At 39.8% G+C, this 18,061-nt stretch overlaps 1 protein-coding gene across 1 annotated transcript in view; it reads right to left on the bottom strand.

Annotated features, from left to right (window-relative positions):
- Positions 1–18,061, bottom strand: part of CDKL5 (cyclin-dependent kinase-like 5) — a 188,021-nt gene that overhangs the window by 22,663 nt on the left and 147,297 nt on the right. Inside the window, exons 15-19 of the mRNA XM_005870937.2 lie at positions 16,169–16,292; positions 6,317–6,416; positions 2,539–2,661; positions 1,218–1,334; positions 167–383 (exon numbers count right to left, since the gene is read on the bottom strand). Of these exons, the coding sequence (XP_005870999.1) occupies positions 167–383; positions 1,218–1,334; positions 2,539–2,661; positions 6,317–6,416; positions 16,169–16,292 (681 nt within the window). The remainder of the gene's footprint in view (positions 1–166; positions 384–1,217; positions 1,335–2,538; positions 2,662–6,316; positions 6,417–16,168; positions 16,293–18,061) is intronic.

The following is an 18,061-nucleotide window of genomic DNA, read 5'->3' as shown; positions in this document are numbered from 1 at the left end:
AAGGCCGTCTCTTTTAAATCATTTAGATTTGGCATTCGAGACCGATTTGTTCTGTTATAAGGGTGCCCATTTGGCCCACTCTTGGCTCCCAGCTGTTCAGAGTAGGAAGGCCCTTCTGTGGCACTCCGGGTCACAGAGGACACGTGCCAACCAGGGTCCATCTGACCTGGCAGCTGAAGGGCTGGCCTGCCCTTTGGTGTGGGCTCCTGCCGGATGTTACTGCTCGCGCCAGAGGCCTGGGCCAGGGAGTGAATCCGAATTTCCGAGAAGGCATTTTTGACTTGTTGAGGTGTTAAGGGCTGGAAGCGCGGGTCCCCAGTAGCCGGGTGATTGGAAGCTGAAGAGAGATGCAACAGCTTGCGCAATGATTTTAATGGCTGGCTCTGGAAGACAAGATGAGAGTGTGTGTAGGGTAGACTGGAAAGCAGATCTGAGATGAATTCATGGAGCCAGAGAGGGTGGGCCCGAGGGGGAAGGAGGGCCTAATCCAACCTTATCTGTTCTTTTTTTCTTTTCCAGACAAGATTGGAGTTATTTTTCTTTAACAAAAAAGCCTATGCCTGGCATGCATGGTTCAGTGGTTGAGCGGAGGCCTATGAACCAGAGGTCATAGTTTGATTCCCGCTTGGGGCACATGCCTGGGCTGTGGGCTCGATCCCCTGTGTGAGGTGTGTAGGAGGCAGCCTAGGGATGATTCTCTCTCATCATTGATGTTTCTATCTCTCTCTCCCTCTCCCTTCCTCTCTGAAATCAACCAAAAATATTAAAAAATATAGTATGGATTTCAAAACTTTTAATATTCTTTCAAGAAAGTTTATTGTATCAATCTTTCAAAGCCCAAACCTTAAATCTTCCCACTACCTCTTCTTATCTACCCTTACATTTTATGGCATACCTCACTTTTTATCACCAATTATGGTTATTTATGGATTTTCTATCTCTTTTAGGCCACAAAGTATTCGTGGGCTGGGCCATGTCTTATTAATCCCTTAATCCCATCCCCACCCCAACCCCCAGCTAGGTGAAGTCTAATGGAAGATCACTATTTTCCCTAGGACAAGGGTCACTGATGCAAGATCCATCTGGACCCCCAAAATACACCTGGATATTCTGGGGAGATCTTAAGACTTGTTGAAACATTGACAGGCTAAATTTCTCAACTATGCCCCTTCTAATATGCAGTCTAAGAGTCTAGGAGTGATGCATGGGCCACTCACTTGAGGCTGTAGATCAGAGATCTTCTCAGGACGCCACTCCTTTGGTCTGCCAGTTGTGGTGTTAGAGTGAATGGCTTTCTGCAATGTCAGAAGATCAGGGCCTTCAGAATTGGACAGCTAGAGCAGGATATAGACAAAGATTCAATCAGCACACCAATAAGCCTAACTAAGATATGCAACCACACCCAAGAGGAGAACAAAAGCAAATCACACCAAACCAAAACTCAACCCTCCCTAAGAACCCCCCCCCCCAAAAAAAAACCCAAGAAAAAAAACAATAAAAAAAGAAACCCAAACTCTCCCAATGTTCACAATGCAAGTGATGCCAGTTAAATTCTGCTGCCCTCTTAATAATTTTCCCTGCATTAGGAAAAATTGGCAGATGTCATGCAGCTTTGTTAAAACCTCAACCTTTTAAGCATTCCCATGCTGTTAGTTTTAGTCGCTGTAAGAGAGAGCAGTTAAATTGGGCTGTACCAGGAATTGTTGTCGTATCCTCATTCCACATTGCAGTTAGGTTATGAACCAGTTCAATAAAACAAAAATTTGTTCCTGCTGGGAAAATGATCCAGACACTGTGTTTGGTGGTACTCAAAGAAGTCTAGCAGGTTTTCAAGGGTAGCAAAGTGGAAAAGTATGTTTGAATCATAATCACAAGACATTGCCCAGTAAAGAATCTGGGTCTAGCATTATGCATGATGAAAATGCTGGAAATTTGTGCCACAAATTCCACACGAATGCAACTGGTCCATTCACCAATTTTGGTGAACACAGTAGAGTAATGTCAAATGCCAAGCAAAAGCCCTGGCTTTAAACCCAGTGACCAGCAAAAGCTAGAGCCAGGCAAGAAAAAAAACAAATTACCAACTAACAGAAGCTGTTTTTTTCATGGAGCCAGCTAGCTCACTCAATTTGGTCAATTCAACTTGGTTTCAAAGAAACAAACTGCCAACCAAGTGTTAACAAACTTTGTGAGCCAAACAAAAAGACATTTCTGAATTACAAGTGTTAATAGAATTCTTTAGAGGAAATAAGGGGTTTTATGAATGCTGTCTGCCAACAATTGGCAAATCAGACAACCCAAACTAGCCTTTCACTACTTTGTTTGCTCAATAGCCTTTTATACTTCAACCTCCTGAACTAATTCGGAATATCCAGAATGGCTAAGAATTTATATCTCAGTGAATTTATGGAACTGGCTCAGGTACTTAACTAGCACAAAGAGAATATGACCCCATGAAAATAAAAGACATGCTGTTGTCATCAGTAAAACAAGTTTACTGGAGCAGTTTTCAGGGCTACCATACGTAAAAATGGGTACCATGGGTGGAGTGACTACAGGAAGCTTTTTCAAAGAAGAACTATGCTTTAAATGATTCTTTGAATTAAAAAGAGGAAAGAGGGATTTCTTGATGCTTGGATTCTCCCCGTTGGTGGAATCTGTCTGCAATATAAGATACAAATAAACTAATTGCAAAAGAAAAGAAAAAAAGGTGTTCTTACTGAAACTTCTAGCCCTTTGGAAGCCCTTAAATTGTTAAATATTAGCAGTCACTGAAAGAATAACTGTGCTATGTGTGTATCTAAAAGGGGTACTGTGTCATTTCTCACCTGGACAAGAAGATGCCAACAATGTAATTAAGACATGCCAAAAACTTCTACATATATGGAAAACATGTGGTCATGATCAATACCTACTGAAGGGATGCCTAGAAACCTACACATATCATTCACATTAAGCTTACAAAACATTTAAGGACTTATTTATTATCAGAAATATAATTATTATAAAGAATTGTGTTTAAACAGCTATTGATGAACTTAAATCTCTTCCTAATTGCTAGAGAAGACTTCAGCAATTAAATAATCTACCATGCAAACTGCCTATTAGGAAAAAAAAGATACTGCAGACTCTTTGAACATGGTCAACTCTTAAACCAGAACACATCACTTGGAAGACGAAGACCACTGTTGCAGGATTCTACCTTCAAGGAAGAAGCCTGGTTCTAGGCTGTTAGAAATATTCCTCCCATGGAAAATATCTGGAGCAATTCAGAATACGGGATTTCAAGGTGAAGAAACAGAAAGTTCAGTCTTTAAATTGAAGCATGATTACCAGTTGAGATAGATACTAACTTGGGTACAACTACTAAGTTGGCAATCACCATATGCTCTGAGGGCTTATGTAACTCTCTGGATTTGGAACTGAAGCCAGATTTCCCAAGGCGGCTTCCAGATTTGCTTGAGTCAAAGCAGGCACCTTTACAATATAACATTATTTTTTGGCACCACTTTCCCCTGTTGTGGATATCTCAGTTCTCAGAGAAGTAGAATGCATATGACGGCATTCCGATCATCTTTTACAGCTGCGTGTATGAGAACATCTAAGTAAAATAGCCCATGAAGTTTCTTGTTCCCATGATGGGCTCCCAGGGAAGAGTTTAACTTGCATCACTAAGGAGGCCACAAGAGAGCCCCAAGGAACAAGTTGTCTGAGGGTCTCCAGAGATGGGGTTGGTGGCAGGGACTAAGCCTGGGCCTGCTAGATAGGAGAACCCACCTCTAGTTCTCTCAACTGATAGAGCAACTTCGGGCAGATCTCAACTTGCCTGGGTAGTTCCTATATCAGCAAAATAAAAGGGTTAAACTAGATTTAGGATCCATCGAGGCTTTAAAATGTCTTGTTTCTCTGTGTGCCCTGGGCATCAGATTTCCCCTTTCTTGAACCTTATGCAAATGCTATAAAGCATTCAATCTTTCAAAGCTTGGTTACCTAGTTTCCTTTTGCTGAGTTCTAGAAAGTAGAAAAATCTAACTTTAATTCTATTTCTGTTCATGTGAAGGGGGCAGAGTTAACAAAATGCTTGGCTTAGGAGGCTGAGGTCTGGCAGGATATACTAAGTGCTCTTTGGAAATCTTATGCTAGATACCAAAGTCCTTAAAAACATTTTTTAACTAAAAAAATTAGAGGTACAAAAAGCTTTTGGTTTGGAATGCTTAACCCGTACAGAGATATTTTGAAATTACTTTACAGACCAAAAATGAAATGTATAGCCCAGCTGGTGTGACTCAGTGGTTGAGTGTCCACCCATGAACCAGGAGGTCACGGTTGCATTCTGGTTGGGGCACATGCCTGGGTTGCAGGAGGCAGCTGATCAACGATTCTCTCTCATAATTGATGTTTCTATCCCTCTCTCCCTTTCCCTTCCTCTGAAATCAATAAAAACATAAAAGTATGAAAACCTTTAAAAAGTACGTTCAAGTGGAGAGTATGTTAGAGAATAATAATTTTCCTATTTCTCTTAATCTATACTATTTCAACATCTAAAATTTGAACCAGATCCTGAATAATAGAGTCAGTCAACATGTATATATACTCGACTTAGGCCACAATGAGCTTGGGGCTTTAAATTTAATGTTGGTCTAAGATAGACAGACATCAAAATCCAAATCTATATAGAAAACACCTTCAATTCCTTGGTTTTTGCCACTTTCTTCCATTTAACCACCTCACAAGTGGCTATAGACCTGAGGTCAAGAACAAACACATTAAAATAAAAATAAGAGTGGTTATGAGGAGGTAGTCTAAGTTCAATGTTCATGAGAGACAAGTGTTCTATAGACAATGATAAAAGTGTTATTTTATGAGCACTTTAAATATTTTGAGCTTTTCTACTTTAAATTAAGCCTGTTTTGTTCATCCAGTGACATTTTGACTTGAATTTCTGCTTTAAGCGAGTTTCAGTTAGAGATAAGGCAGTTTTTTAAAAAAATAAACACTTCAGGAATATCATGCAGTCATTAAAATGAAGATAATAAAATTTGTGTAGCACATAAATGTTGTGTGTATTGATACATAGATATACTATTAAAAGCCAGAATACAATATTGTACTAGAATGATTACTATTATTAAAAATAAACTAAAAAAACCACCTTTCCCCATGAACATATGCATAGGCTAAAAAACTAAGACGAATTATACCGAAATCCTAATATTAGTTGTAATAGAGTGGTAAGATTATAAATGATTTTTTCTCAATTGTTCTGTAATGAGCTCATATTTATTTTATAATGAAATATATAAGTTCAACAAATGAGCAAGTGAAAGAATAATCTAGAAAGGTAATCTAGAAGGATTACCAATACTTCTAGAACATCTGTGAAGTAAAAATCCTTACTTCAGCTATTATTCTTTAATACTATCATCTATTTCATCTTACTGACTGACTCATAATCCTTGAATCTTTTTACCTTTCTAAATAAATGAGAGTCAATCATGTATGAAGTAAAACTAGAAACAAAATCATTTAAAATGACCCACTCAACATTGTGTAGTCTGGAAGGTGTCATAAAGCAAAGGGGGAAGCAGGCCTCACGTGGGTAAAGAAGTGCCCACTGAACTGGAGGCCTGGCTTCCCCATGTTTTCTCATGTCACTAACCAGCAGAATCCTTGCTTGGGTGGTTAAATGATGTAATGTGCACGGTTCCATGGAGCCAGCCCTGGGTTCAGGCAGAGGGCTCCCAGGAGCTAAGACTCATTCTATTTCACAGTTCAATAACAGCATATACATGTCTTCCTACTAAAGCAAGCCCTGAAATGTCAAATACTATTTCCTCTTGGTGATTCTGCAGCCTAGAAGTGTACTTGTCAACATGGGAATTAGATAACCAGCCAAGGGAGAATAATGAATGATGGTTAGTTATAACTTTTCAAATTTAAACATAAAACAAAACCATTTACTGAGTTTCCACATATTGTTAACCCCCAGAGAGAAATAAATCCTATAGTTTCATAGGTTTTACATGACTACAAATCCACATAGATAAGACATTTATTGAGAGAGGCTTAAAGTGTTCTTTCTCATCCAAATTAAATTTCTTCTATTCCTGGAAATTCTGTTGAGTCTAAAAAGGCTCTGTGACAGGAGGACAGTTGTATAGAATTTGAGAAAGAAACATATACAGTGCATGCATATCAGATCTCAAAAAAAATCATTCACTTTGATTGCCACATACAAAATGTAAATGAAGTACTCATGGACTAACATAGACTCGTCTGTCATTGTACCATATATAGAAATTAGCCATCTACTTACTGTTTGAGATTTCTTCTTTTTCTTTTTCATTGACCTGAAAAAACCTTGTTTTTCCTTTTCTTTGAGTTGTTCAGAATGACTAATGTTTTCAGGTCCTTTCCTAAATGGGAAGACATTTTTATCATATTGATTTTTCAATCATTCTCCTACCATTTTATGACAAATATAATGAATATGAAAAATGCATGACATCTGGTTCAAATAACCATGAAGATTCAATCACACAGGTAAAGCAACTAAAAAGCACAGGAGGAACTGAATCTAATCAACCATGGCTAATGATTAGCCTTTGGCACAGACTCATTCCAACTAGCAATTTGAGCATTATTACAAATGATCTGTAACTCTGCTGCAGGACCATTTTCATGCTGTTGAAAACCTCAGAATTAGGAGTCTAAAAAACACATGGTCTAAAGAACACCTTCTCTGCAACCCTCCAAGGGAAAGAGAAGAAACATTTTCATTATCTTCATTTTTCTATTTACCTTCTTAAAACCAGCTTGACAAGCTCATTATTGGTGGCTTGCTAAGGTACTGAACATAAAAAACAAATAAACAAAAGCAATGCTGCTACAGAAACATCTATCTATATATATAAAAGCCCAGTGACCGGAACAGCAGAATGACCAGAACGACTGGTGGCTATGATGCTCACTGCAGCAGCCAACCAGCCTGATCCTGGCCCCAATAGGCTCCCCTCCCCCCGGGCTGGCCCAGCTCCTGATAAGCCCCCGACACCCTGATCGGGGGTGGGGCTGGCTGGCCAACAGCCTGCGGCCCCTCCCCCCGGCTGGCCCAGCCAATGGGCCCCATCTGTGCATGAATTCATGCACTGGGACTCTAGTATATATATAAAAGCCTAAGCGACCAGCCAACCGGCCGACCAGCAGACTGGCCAGTAGCTATGACATGCACTGACACCAGGGGGCAGACGCTCACACAGGAGCAGAAACCACAGGCATAAAAACATGGAACAGATTGATGAATCTCAGAGGGAAAGGGGGAGAGGGTAGGGCGGGAAGAGATTAATCAAAGATCTTATATGCATACTAGAGGCCTGGTGCATGGATTCATGCACCAGTGGAGTCCGTTGGTCTGGCCTGCAGGGATCGGACCAAAACCGGCTCTCTGATAACCCCTGAGGGGTCCTGGGTTGCAAGAGGGTGCAGGCCAGGCTGAAGGACCCCACCGGTGCATGGGGCCTCTAGTTATAAATAAAAGTAAAAAATGCCTGAAGCTGGAAAATTCCTTTATAAAAATCTTATATCTATAAGCTAATCTATATATATAAAAGCCTAAGCGACTGAACGACCGAATGACACCACTGGTGCATGAATCTGTGCACTGGGCCTCTAGTACTAAATAAAAATAGATAAGGTAAGAAAAATTTGGACAGGAAAAATGCTTAATACAAAGCACTCTTCCAGAAAAAAAGCCTCTAATTTGAAAATACTGGCATTATGCTTCAGATAGTACCCAAGCATTTTAATACAAATAGAGATATTAAGAGACAGCAAATAAGATACCTTGGCCCCAACAAGTTGGTTACCTGTATGTTAACAGAGGCCATATATTACTTAACTTACAGTCTTTAACAAGCAACTCAACTGGTTTTATTTTTCAAAAAGGCACATTTTATTCACTCTATTTTACATTTGAATATCTATATGACTGTGGAAAACCACTTTCTCAAATGATTGGATTCCTTCCACTAACTATTTCCTAAAATCAAGAGTAGAAACATTAAAGGTGACACAGTTTATTCATATTTATGGTTTTAGAACACCTAACTGTGAAGAAGTTACTAGAACATCTAGGAAAACATGAGCAAAGCATCATCCTTTACTTGATTAAATATGTGTGAAGGCAGAAAACATCTCTATAAACGATTATAGAAAACACCACAAAGCAATTAAAAATAAATCACTGTCAAAGAATTTTCACTAATATGAAGGAATATTCAAACTACAATACTAAGTGAAGACTTGGATTAAAAATGGTGGTGGAGTAAGTGGATGCTGCACAGATATGCTTCCAGGTCCAAACTGGAATTACAACGAAAATGCAGAAAAATTTCCTGAATAATGAACAGAACAGAAGACTCCCTGGAGAGAACCCTGATACTCAAGGACCAAAAGTGGAGACCACATAGACACTGATAGGAAGGGCGGAGGCACATAAGGGCTGGCCAGCTGCCCACAGACAGCAACTGAAGTTCCAGAGAGATATCTCAGCAGTGGGGGATTGCCACTGAAAACTCTGGGGTCTAATCCCCAAGCTGGGGACTCCAGTAGAGAGCACCACAACTCAGAAGGGTACCCACATAACATCTGGCTGTGAAAAGCAGCACAAGTGCTGCCTGCCAAGGAGAGATAGCTTGAAATTCAGGCACCCTCTTAAAGGACCAACACACAAAATTCCCTGTCAAGCAATCACCTTGTGCTCTGGCAGAGGGAGGGAAGAGTGGCCTGGAGCTGTGTGAGCAGATGCCATGATTGGGGGCTCTGGGGTTAGAATTTCAAAGGCAGACACCCTGGTTTCTTGTGCTGAGTCATTCTATCACATTGCAGAGTTCATCTTTCTCACAGACATTTGCTATACAGGTGACTTTGCCTGGGGGAAGACAGTTGATCCACCCTACTGGGAAACACCTTGCTCCATGGTGTGGAGTTGTTCAGGGCCATTAAGAGACTGAGAATAATAATTAGCCTCCAGGTAGAAGAAATTGCCCCACGCTGTTGAAAAAAACAAAAACAAAACAACTCTTGCCACACCTGTGGATTCTTGCCTGAGGACAATTTATATATAAAAGGCTAATATGTTAAGTGTCCAACCATCTGACCAGTTGCTATGATGCACACTGACCACCAGGGGGCAGACTCTCAACACAGGAGCTGCCAAGCTGCAGTGACTTGGCAGCAGCGGTTCTCAGGTGACATACCCCAAAACCAGAGAGGAGGGAGCCCAATTCCTCGCGGAGCCACGCGATTACACCTTCAGTCATGGGTTATGTTGTTGCTAGGGCACTGTCGGCCCCAAATCTGGTTTACTGCACACTTGCGTTTGCATTCCACACCCTGTATGACAGCAACTTTGCAGAGTACCCTTTCGCACTCTGGGACCCCTCAGGGGATGTTGGAGAGCCAGTTTCAGCCCGATCCCCACAGGCCAGGCCGAAGGACCCCACCTGCTGGAGGGACCCCGCTCCCAGCCGCCCCACCAGCCACCTTCTAATTAATTTCCTTTCAATGTGCATGAATCCATGCACCAGTTCACTAGTTTAAGATAAAATCCTATCACTCTGTAGACTGAGGTGATCTCTGGAGGCTTTGAATCTTTGCCTGATCTAATCAGTCAGAAACAGCATTTGACACTGTCCTGCACTAGAGATTGAGAGGCATAGCAGATCTACCTAATACACAGTCACAAACCCAAACAGGCAGCCAAAATGAGGAGGCAAAGAAACAACCCCCAAATGAAAGAACTAGGAAATTCTCCAGAAGAAGAGATGAATGAAGCAGAGATAAGAAATTTATCTGAAACATAGTTCAGAGTAATGATGTTAAAAATGCTCTTAACAGTATGAGAAAAGATATAGTGACTATGAAAAAAGAACAGTTTGAGATAAAGAATGACATAGCACAAATAAAGAACACACTGGAAGGAATACACAGCAAATTAGGGGAAGAAAAAACATTTTAAAAATAGGACAGCTTAAGACAGGTGTGGGACAATGTGAAACGTAACTATTAGAATAGTAGGTGTGCCAGAAGAGATAGATAGAAAGGAATAGAGAAGGTGTTTGAAGAAATAATGGTAGAAAACTTCCCTAACCTGGTAAAGGAAAAAGTCACACCCGTTCAGGAGGCACAGAGAACCCCAAGCAAGAAGAACCCAAACAGGCCCATGCCCACACACATCATAACTGAAATGCCAAAAATTAAAGACAAAGAGAGAATCTTAAAGGCAGCAAGAGAAAAGAAAACTGTTACCTACAGAGGAGCTCCAATAAGGCTGGCACCTGATTTCTCATCAGAAACTCTACAGGCCAGAAGGGAATGGCATGAAGTACTCAAGGTAATGGAAATCAAGGATATGAAACCAAGATTACTATATGCAGTAAGGCTATCATTCAAAATGGAGCTTCTTCTTCTCATTACAGCAGTCCTTTTAGCATTTCTATCAATGCTGGAGCAATGATAATTTCTTCTAAAGTGTTTAGCCTAAAAGTTAACAGGAATCCCAAGGAAGTAAAAGCATGTACTGTAGGCACAGGTGTTCCTGAAACTTATTAGGACCTGCAATTTTAAACATCATTGGAAGTCCCAACTTCTGAAATGACAGTTTTATAATACAGCACAAACAATAAAAACACTAGTATTGGAACTCTGAATGATCTAGTTACAATTTTAAAAGCTGAAAACTTCAGACAGGGTGGAATGGGTGAGAATGAAATAAATGAAAAGTTAAAAATTCTTTACATGTAGTATTGTTACATTGTTGTCCTAAGGACAGATTGAGATTTCGGTCATACTTTCTTATGGCAAGTACTTTTGAGATTAAGTAGATGAAACCCTCTTGCATGAAGCCTAAAGACAAACTGCCCTAAATTCCATTCCAGGTCACAACATTTAGTCATGTGAGGGTTCTAAGAAACACAGCAGAACCAGAATAGTCTGCTGTTGGAACCACAAAAGTAGGACTCTTAGGATTGAAAGGAACCTCAGAGAGCACCTAGTCCAACCAGCAATGCTATTTTTAATGTTCTGCAACTTCCAGAAGTTAAATAATTATTTGCTTATGATATACCTTATATCCTTCCATAATGGGGTCTGCACAGTACAGTATTCGGATGAATAGATAGAAGATTTTACCAACCAGAAAGTCTAACAAAATCTCAAAGAACTGCTGAGGGTCAGTAGTAAAAGTGCTTTCTGCCAATCTTTAAGGGGGACACGTTCTCCATGACTGCAACCCCAGGAAGGGAATGGATGTCACTATAAGAATGCTAATGCTGGCGAGAGAGGAAGTGAAGGCTTGAGACACTGGTCTTAGGAGGAGAAGGATGTGAGAAGGGAAGAAGAGTCTATCTAATAAGATGGAAGTGAGAAGATGGGGGCAGAGGAGGCTAAGGAAAGAGAAGGAGCAGGACAAAATGCCAGTATCTGTTGTTCCTTGTGACCCAAACACAGGGAAGATGAATCAAAGACCCTCTGCAGCATCTTTTCAGAGGCATTGGATAAACTACAGCCCGGAGGGAGAGAGAATTATGAGGAAAACATCTTCAAACTGAACCTGAGCAGAGGTGGTGGGGCCAAGATCCAGGTAGGAAGAGATCCCAAGGGCCAAAACAGAAAAAAATATTACCCTTGAATTAGAAGATGGAAGCTAGGAGTGAAGTGTGAGTGTACATGTGTCATAAAAGACACAGGAGGAAGTCAGAAACGCAAGTGGGAGAGAGGGAGAAGCTACACTGAAATACACACATACAGAGAATTAACAGAGAAACCCAAGGGAGAAAAAGTCTGGGGGAGAGACTCAGAGATGGTGAGAAGCTGCCTGGAACACAGGCCCTGAAAAGCTGTGTTGTACAAAGAATGAAGAGGGAGACTTAAACATTTAGAACCAGTACTATACCCAATGGGTAAGAGTGCACCCTATAATATAGTTCAAATTTGAATTGTCAACCCTGTGCAGTTATGTGCTGAGTTGAGCTAATTGTACAGCAATAGACGGGTCCAAGAGGAGCAGCGCAAGAGAAGGGCAAGTGGGTGATCACATAAATTTCAGGGACAGGAACTTTAAGAAGGACCACCCAGCTAGTCACCTGGAACATTATCCAGGGTTAATAAAATGGCGGAGGTGGGAGGTGATGATGGTGTGGGGTTAACAGTCTGCTTCCTGAACAGTCTGGGGACTCAAGTGTTATCTCATACAACAGCTATTTCTCTAACTCAGTGGTTCTCAACCTTCTGGCCCTTTAAATACAGTTCCTCATGTTGTGACCCAACCATAAAATTATTTTCGTTGCTACTTCATAACTAATTTTGCTACTGTTATGAATCGTCATGTAAATATCTGATATGCAGGATGGTCTTAGGCGACCCCTGTGAAAGGGTTGTTCGACCGCCAAAGGGGTCGCGACCCACAGGTTGAGAACCGCTGCTCTAAGTGGTCAAGAGGAAAGAGAATTCAAAAGACTCACTTAAAAAAGGGAATGAATTAAAACCGACTGAATCAAAGTCAACCAACATTTACAGAGTACTTTGTATGTGCCAGGCCTGTGTAGGTGTTGGAAGTATAGAGGAAAATAAAACGAGGAGTTGCCGAAACCGGTTTGGCTCAGTGGATAGAGCGTAGGCCTGCAGACTGAAGGGTCCCAGGTTCGATTCCGGTCAAGGGCATGTACCTGGGTTGCGGGCACATCCCCAGTGGGAGATGTGCAGGAGGCAGCTGATCGATGTTTCTCTCTCATCGATGTTTCTAACTCTCTATCTCTCTCCCTTCCTCTCTGTAAAAAAAATCAATAAAATATAAAAAAAAATAAATAAATAAAAAAATAAAACGAGGAGTGTGACTTCAAGCTGCTCACAGACTCCAGACAGGAGCCCCACAGGTTTGACAGGGTCAGACATCAGAGACTTCAGCATAATCGTTCTGGGAGCAGCATGAAGGTGAACTGAAGAGGAGAGGGGCATTAATTACTCTGTGACACTTTCCTTGCCACCTCCCCTCCTCTGGCAGTGTCAATAGGGTGGTCAGTAATGTTTGAGAAGAGAAAATCAGCAAATAATTTTGTGACTTAGGGTGGCAAGCAATAATGGACACCAACATATTAATAACTCTACAAGAAGAAAAAGCCTGGGATTGTGCAAGTGAGTGACAGCAATTCTTCACTGGGATTTTTCATTAATTTGGTTTACTGTTTTAAGCATCAATTTTTAGCCCAATTTTGACAGCAGTCTTTCTAAACATATTTATACATTAAGCAAATTAAAAGCATCCTATTTTTATAAATATGGATTCGAGATAGCTGAGATGGCCAGAATAACCACTCTGGATAGTATACTACAATATCTATTTATTACTTATAATACGACATAGTAGCTTATTTTTTTTCATTACAAAAATGTATACACTGTAGAAACATTCTCTTCCCAAAAGAAATGTAAAGTACTACTATCACGGAGAAACAGACTGCCCTTAGGAAAGTAGTAATTTAGAAACAGCAATTCACTGTTGCCATAGCAAGGATCATTCGTGTTTTTGTAACATTTATCAAACTACATTTCTTTCAAATATACACAGTATAGTGAAACAATGAGATTACTTTTTAAGAAAAAACATCAAGAGAAGTCAAGCTTAACAAATGACTTAGACTAAGTTAGATGTGATGCATGAAGAAATATCATAGCAACATTATCAGGAGGGGCAATGGGAACAAAAGAATATCGAAATTCACCACCAATGATCTGGAACTCTCTCAAGCCTATTACTAGCAGCAGAGTACAGATGACTCAATGGAGACTTGTCTAAAGTTCAATGTCCCAATTGTGCTTCTAATTTTTTTAGAACTGTTTTCAGGTTTCCACACATTCCTAGGTCTAAACAAGCTCTATTCAAACTGATTATCAAAAAGACAGAAGCAGTATGTTGTGAGTACCACCTATACCACATTTGGACTCAGTTTTGATCTGATCTACCTAATTTTCACAGGACTCTGTTAATCTGTGATACTCTTTTAACCATCACTAATTCATTAGGCAATGAACAAGAGGAAAAACTTTTTTTCTGTAATTCCACATTCTCATAATTTAGACACTATTCTCAAGGCTTGTTAAAGCCACACTTGAAAACTGTCAATGCTGATAATTAAAATAAGTTGCAACTGTGCTCCCAGGTTAATGTATAGGAAATCTTGTCTACAGTCACATAAAGAAAGAATGCACCAAAGTTTATTAGCAAAGTAAGTGGAAGGGAGACACCTGACCAGTCATACTGAAGTTAGAGGACATGAATGGTAAACACTGCTGACATTAAGAAGTTATTGCTCTAGATGCTTTTGATGTTTTATCCCAGTTAATCATCACTTTAACCCTGTGAAGGAGATGCTCTTCCTAGCCCTATTTTACAGATGAGGGAAAAGATGTCAAAGTCACATGGCCAGAAAGTGACATTAATCAAGATACTCTATTTCCAAAGTCTAGCCTCTTAGTTGTCACTAATTTAAGACTCTCATTTTATAAATAAGGCATTGGATGTAAAGTGTGCTAATAAAAGAAAAAGTATTTATAGCTTTAAAAATCACTTTTATTATTGTTTTAAAAATAATTGCCCTAGCCCATTTGTCTCAGTGGATAGAGCATTGGCCCTCAGACTAAAGGGTCCCAGGTTTGATTCCGGTCAAGGGCATGTACCTCAGTTGCAGGCTCAATCTACGGCCCTGGTTGGGGCACATGCAGGAGGCAACCAATCGGTGTCTCGCTCTTACATCGATCGATGTTTCTCTGTCTCTCCCCCTCCCTTACACTTTCTCTCAAAATCAGTGGAAAAATATCCTTGGGTGAGTGTTAACAGAACAAACAAATAATAATTAGGTTATTTTCACCACTGGGCACAGTAACAATGAAACCTCGAATAACCCTGCCAACAGGGTCCAAATTGAGAAACCACACAGGGTTAGGAGAACTGACCTAAAGCCCTCTGTGACTTCTGGCAACACCAGAGATGGGCTCTCTGGCAGACTGATCTCATTCTAAATTCAGTGTGTTACAGCAATGCACCATTTTATTCTACTAGTGGAAAACTTGGTAGGTAGTTCTATGAAGTACACATAAGTGCCCCTCACATCTGGATTCTGGGCAGTCTTTCTGGGCAGCTGAGAATACAAAGTCCACACTACTATTTTTAAAAAGTCCTTACTTCCAGACAAATCCTCTGAGACTTGATATACATTATAGTCTCCTTAAATTTTTATTACATATGACACAAGAAGATAAAAGGATTAGCAAAGTCGGCACATTTTAACGTCTGGCTACCATTACACTTTTGTGGTACCATAAAGAATTGTTTCCCCATTTCTCTTTTTACCATGAAAAAAGTAAGTTGGGCCTGGCCGGGCATGGCTTGGTGGTTGAGCGTCGACCTATGAACCAAGAAATCATGGTTCAATTCCTAGTCAGGGCTGTTTCGGGCTCAATCCCCAGGGTGGGGCATGCAGAAGGCAGCTGATCGCTGATTCTCTCTCATCACTGATGTTTCTACCTCTCTCTTCCTCTCTGAAATCAATATGTATATGCATTTAAAAATAAATCTTAAAAAAAGTAAGTTGGCATAGAGATGAATGATACAAGCTGTGGAGTCAGAATCCATGTAGGACTAGATCCTGGCTCCTGTTACTGGTTGTCCAGCACCCAACAAGCTCCTTATCATTTTTAAGCTGTGGTTTCCTCATCTGTAGAATGGGAGCCTCCCCTACTTCAAAGACTGATTGTGAGAACTGAATGAGATAGTGTATACAAAATGCTAAGCAAAGTGTTTGCTGCGTGATTCAATAGCAACAAAAGAGGAGACAGCGAAAACATCAATCATATCAGAAGAATGCATTGAAAGACTTATGAGGTAGTTACTGCTCCAGGAAATTTTTTTTTCTTTTACATATTTAATATAAATGCTGCACTTGAAAGAAACCATTACAAATAATGACAGATCACATTTTCCTTATCAAACAATCTCTCTTAAGAAAGGAAGGCCTAGCACGAGAAAGAATGATAAATGTTTATTCAGAATTTCTTTGAAATCTCAAATCTCCAGTTAGAAAAAATAAAGGTAGAAACAAACCAAAATCCTTACCATGTTTCGAACGCTGGTTGTCTTTTTGAGTGGTTAGTTCCCGAACTGCTTTCCGAAGGCAGGGAAGAAACTCTGGCTGACACATTATTCTCATGGAAAGAATTATCTGGACGTGGAGATGGCACTAGATAAAGAAAGTCACTAATGTACTCCTTTGGTCAAAGCACTATTCAAGTTATTCTATTGTATTTTTTCTCACATAAATAAAACCCAACTATGCAAAACCTATCCTTAGTTTGAAGTGATTTTTAACAATATGTGTGCTGGAACATACAAACTACCATTTAAGTCTTGACACTTGGGAGGCAGCCTCAATTATATATTTTAAAAACTAAATCCCAAAGAAATTTGGTTACTTGCACAAGAATACAACTTCTTCTCTAAGTTCTCAATCCAGGAATAAACAAAGAAAAACCAAATTGTATTTGAGTAAATACTTTTCTGCTTTTTAGGTGAGGGTTACTATTTTTTTCTGTCAATTTCTAAGCTTGGTCATAAATCAAAACATATTGCAAATTTCATCACAAAAAGAATATACAGGCTGTATATCAAGATAAATGACACCATTTCACTTGACTCTTGACCAGTACAATGGAAGTATTCTAGAAACATCTATCATTTCAGTGATACCACTAAATCTTCATCCAGTTAGATTTAGTAAGATTATTGAAATAGCAGCTGTCTCCAGATGTTCACTTAGTTAAATCTTTTCTATTTGTACACTTTCTAAAATAAAAAAGTGGGTTATCAGGAAGACAAATGAGGGGCTTTGCTGATATTAACTGATTTAATTTACTTGCAAGCAAAATAAAACTGTGGATCCAGATTCATTAATTAGAATTTTGTTAACATTTTATATTAAAATATATTCCACAGACATCTACAGAAATAACATGGTCCATTTTAGAAGTAAAACTTATAGTGATAGAAGAAAAGGCTTTTGTTCATGTATTCTACAAGATTGTTTTAAGTAACTTTACTCTGAATTAAAATTTTAATTCATAAGATTCTAAAGTAATCATGGCATGAAAAAAGAGTACATTAAAAGGTATATTCAGCCCTAGCCAGTTTGGCTCAGTGGACAGAGCGTCACTTCGGACTAAAGGATCCCAGGTTCGATTCCGGCCAAAGGCACATACCCAGGTTGCGGGCTCGATCCCCAGTGTGGCGTATGCAGGAGGCAGCCATTCAATGATTGTCTCTCATCATTGATGTTTTTCTCTCTCCCCCTTCCTCTCTGAAATCAATAAACATATTTTATAAAAAGGTATATTCAATGCCTTATGCTTTTTTTCAAAGGTAGCACTAGGAGAAAAAAGAGTAGCTTAATCATTCAATATACATTTAGTCCTGAATAACACTTATATGTATTTATTTAGCTCAGGTTCCTGGTTAAAATGACCAGGCAGCTATCCATTCTGCACCCCCCAATTCCTGCCCCTTTCCAGCTGTCCTCCCTAATTAACACAATAGTGAGAAGCCAGGCAATGTGGGTATGGGGGTTGTGTGGAAGGTTTTGAAAAGGTGAGCCTCCCTGACCCAGGACCTTGCCCCACCCTGATGGGCTTGCTGTCTGTCTCCTTACTATAGGCTAAGGCTCCCCAGGAACTCCTCAAAGAGGATTCCTTTCTCTGTCAGCATCTCCTAAATCCATACAGGCCCCCAAAGCATCTGTTTTAGATTCTATTAAACACTGAAGTGCATTTTAAGGCTATGCAAGATTTTAAGATTTTCTTTAATTCAATCAACAAATATTAATGAAACTTCCAGGCAGTATGCTAGTCAATGAGGGTGAAAGAGGAAAATATAAAGAGCTGCATAATCTTTCGAGAGAGAAATGCAGACAAAGAAGCAGTACCATGTGGTCTATGTCATGTTAGAGCCCTAAACAAG

The sequence above is a fragment of the Myotis brandtii genome, unplaced genomic scaffold (genome assembly GCF_000412655.1).
Source record: "Myotis brandtii unplaced genomic scaffold, ASM41265v1 scaffold326, whole genome shotgun sequence".
Classification (NCBI taxonomy): domain Eukaryota; kingdom Metazoa; phylum Chordata; class Mammalia; order Chiroptera; family Vespertilionidae; genus Myotis; species Myotis brandtii.
Note: the sequence above shows the minus strand (reverse complement) of the source record. Positions and strands in the feature narration are given on the sequence as shown.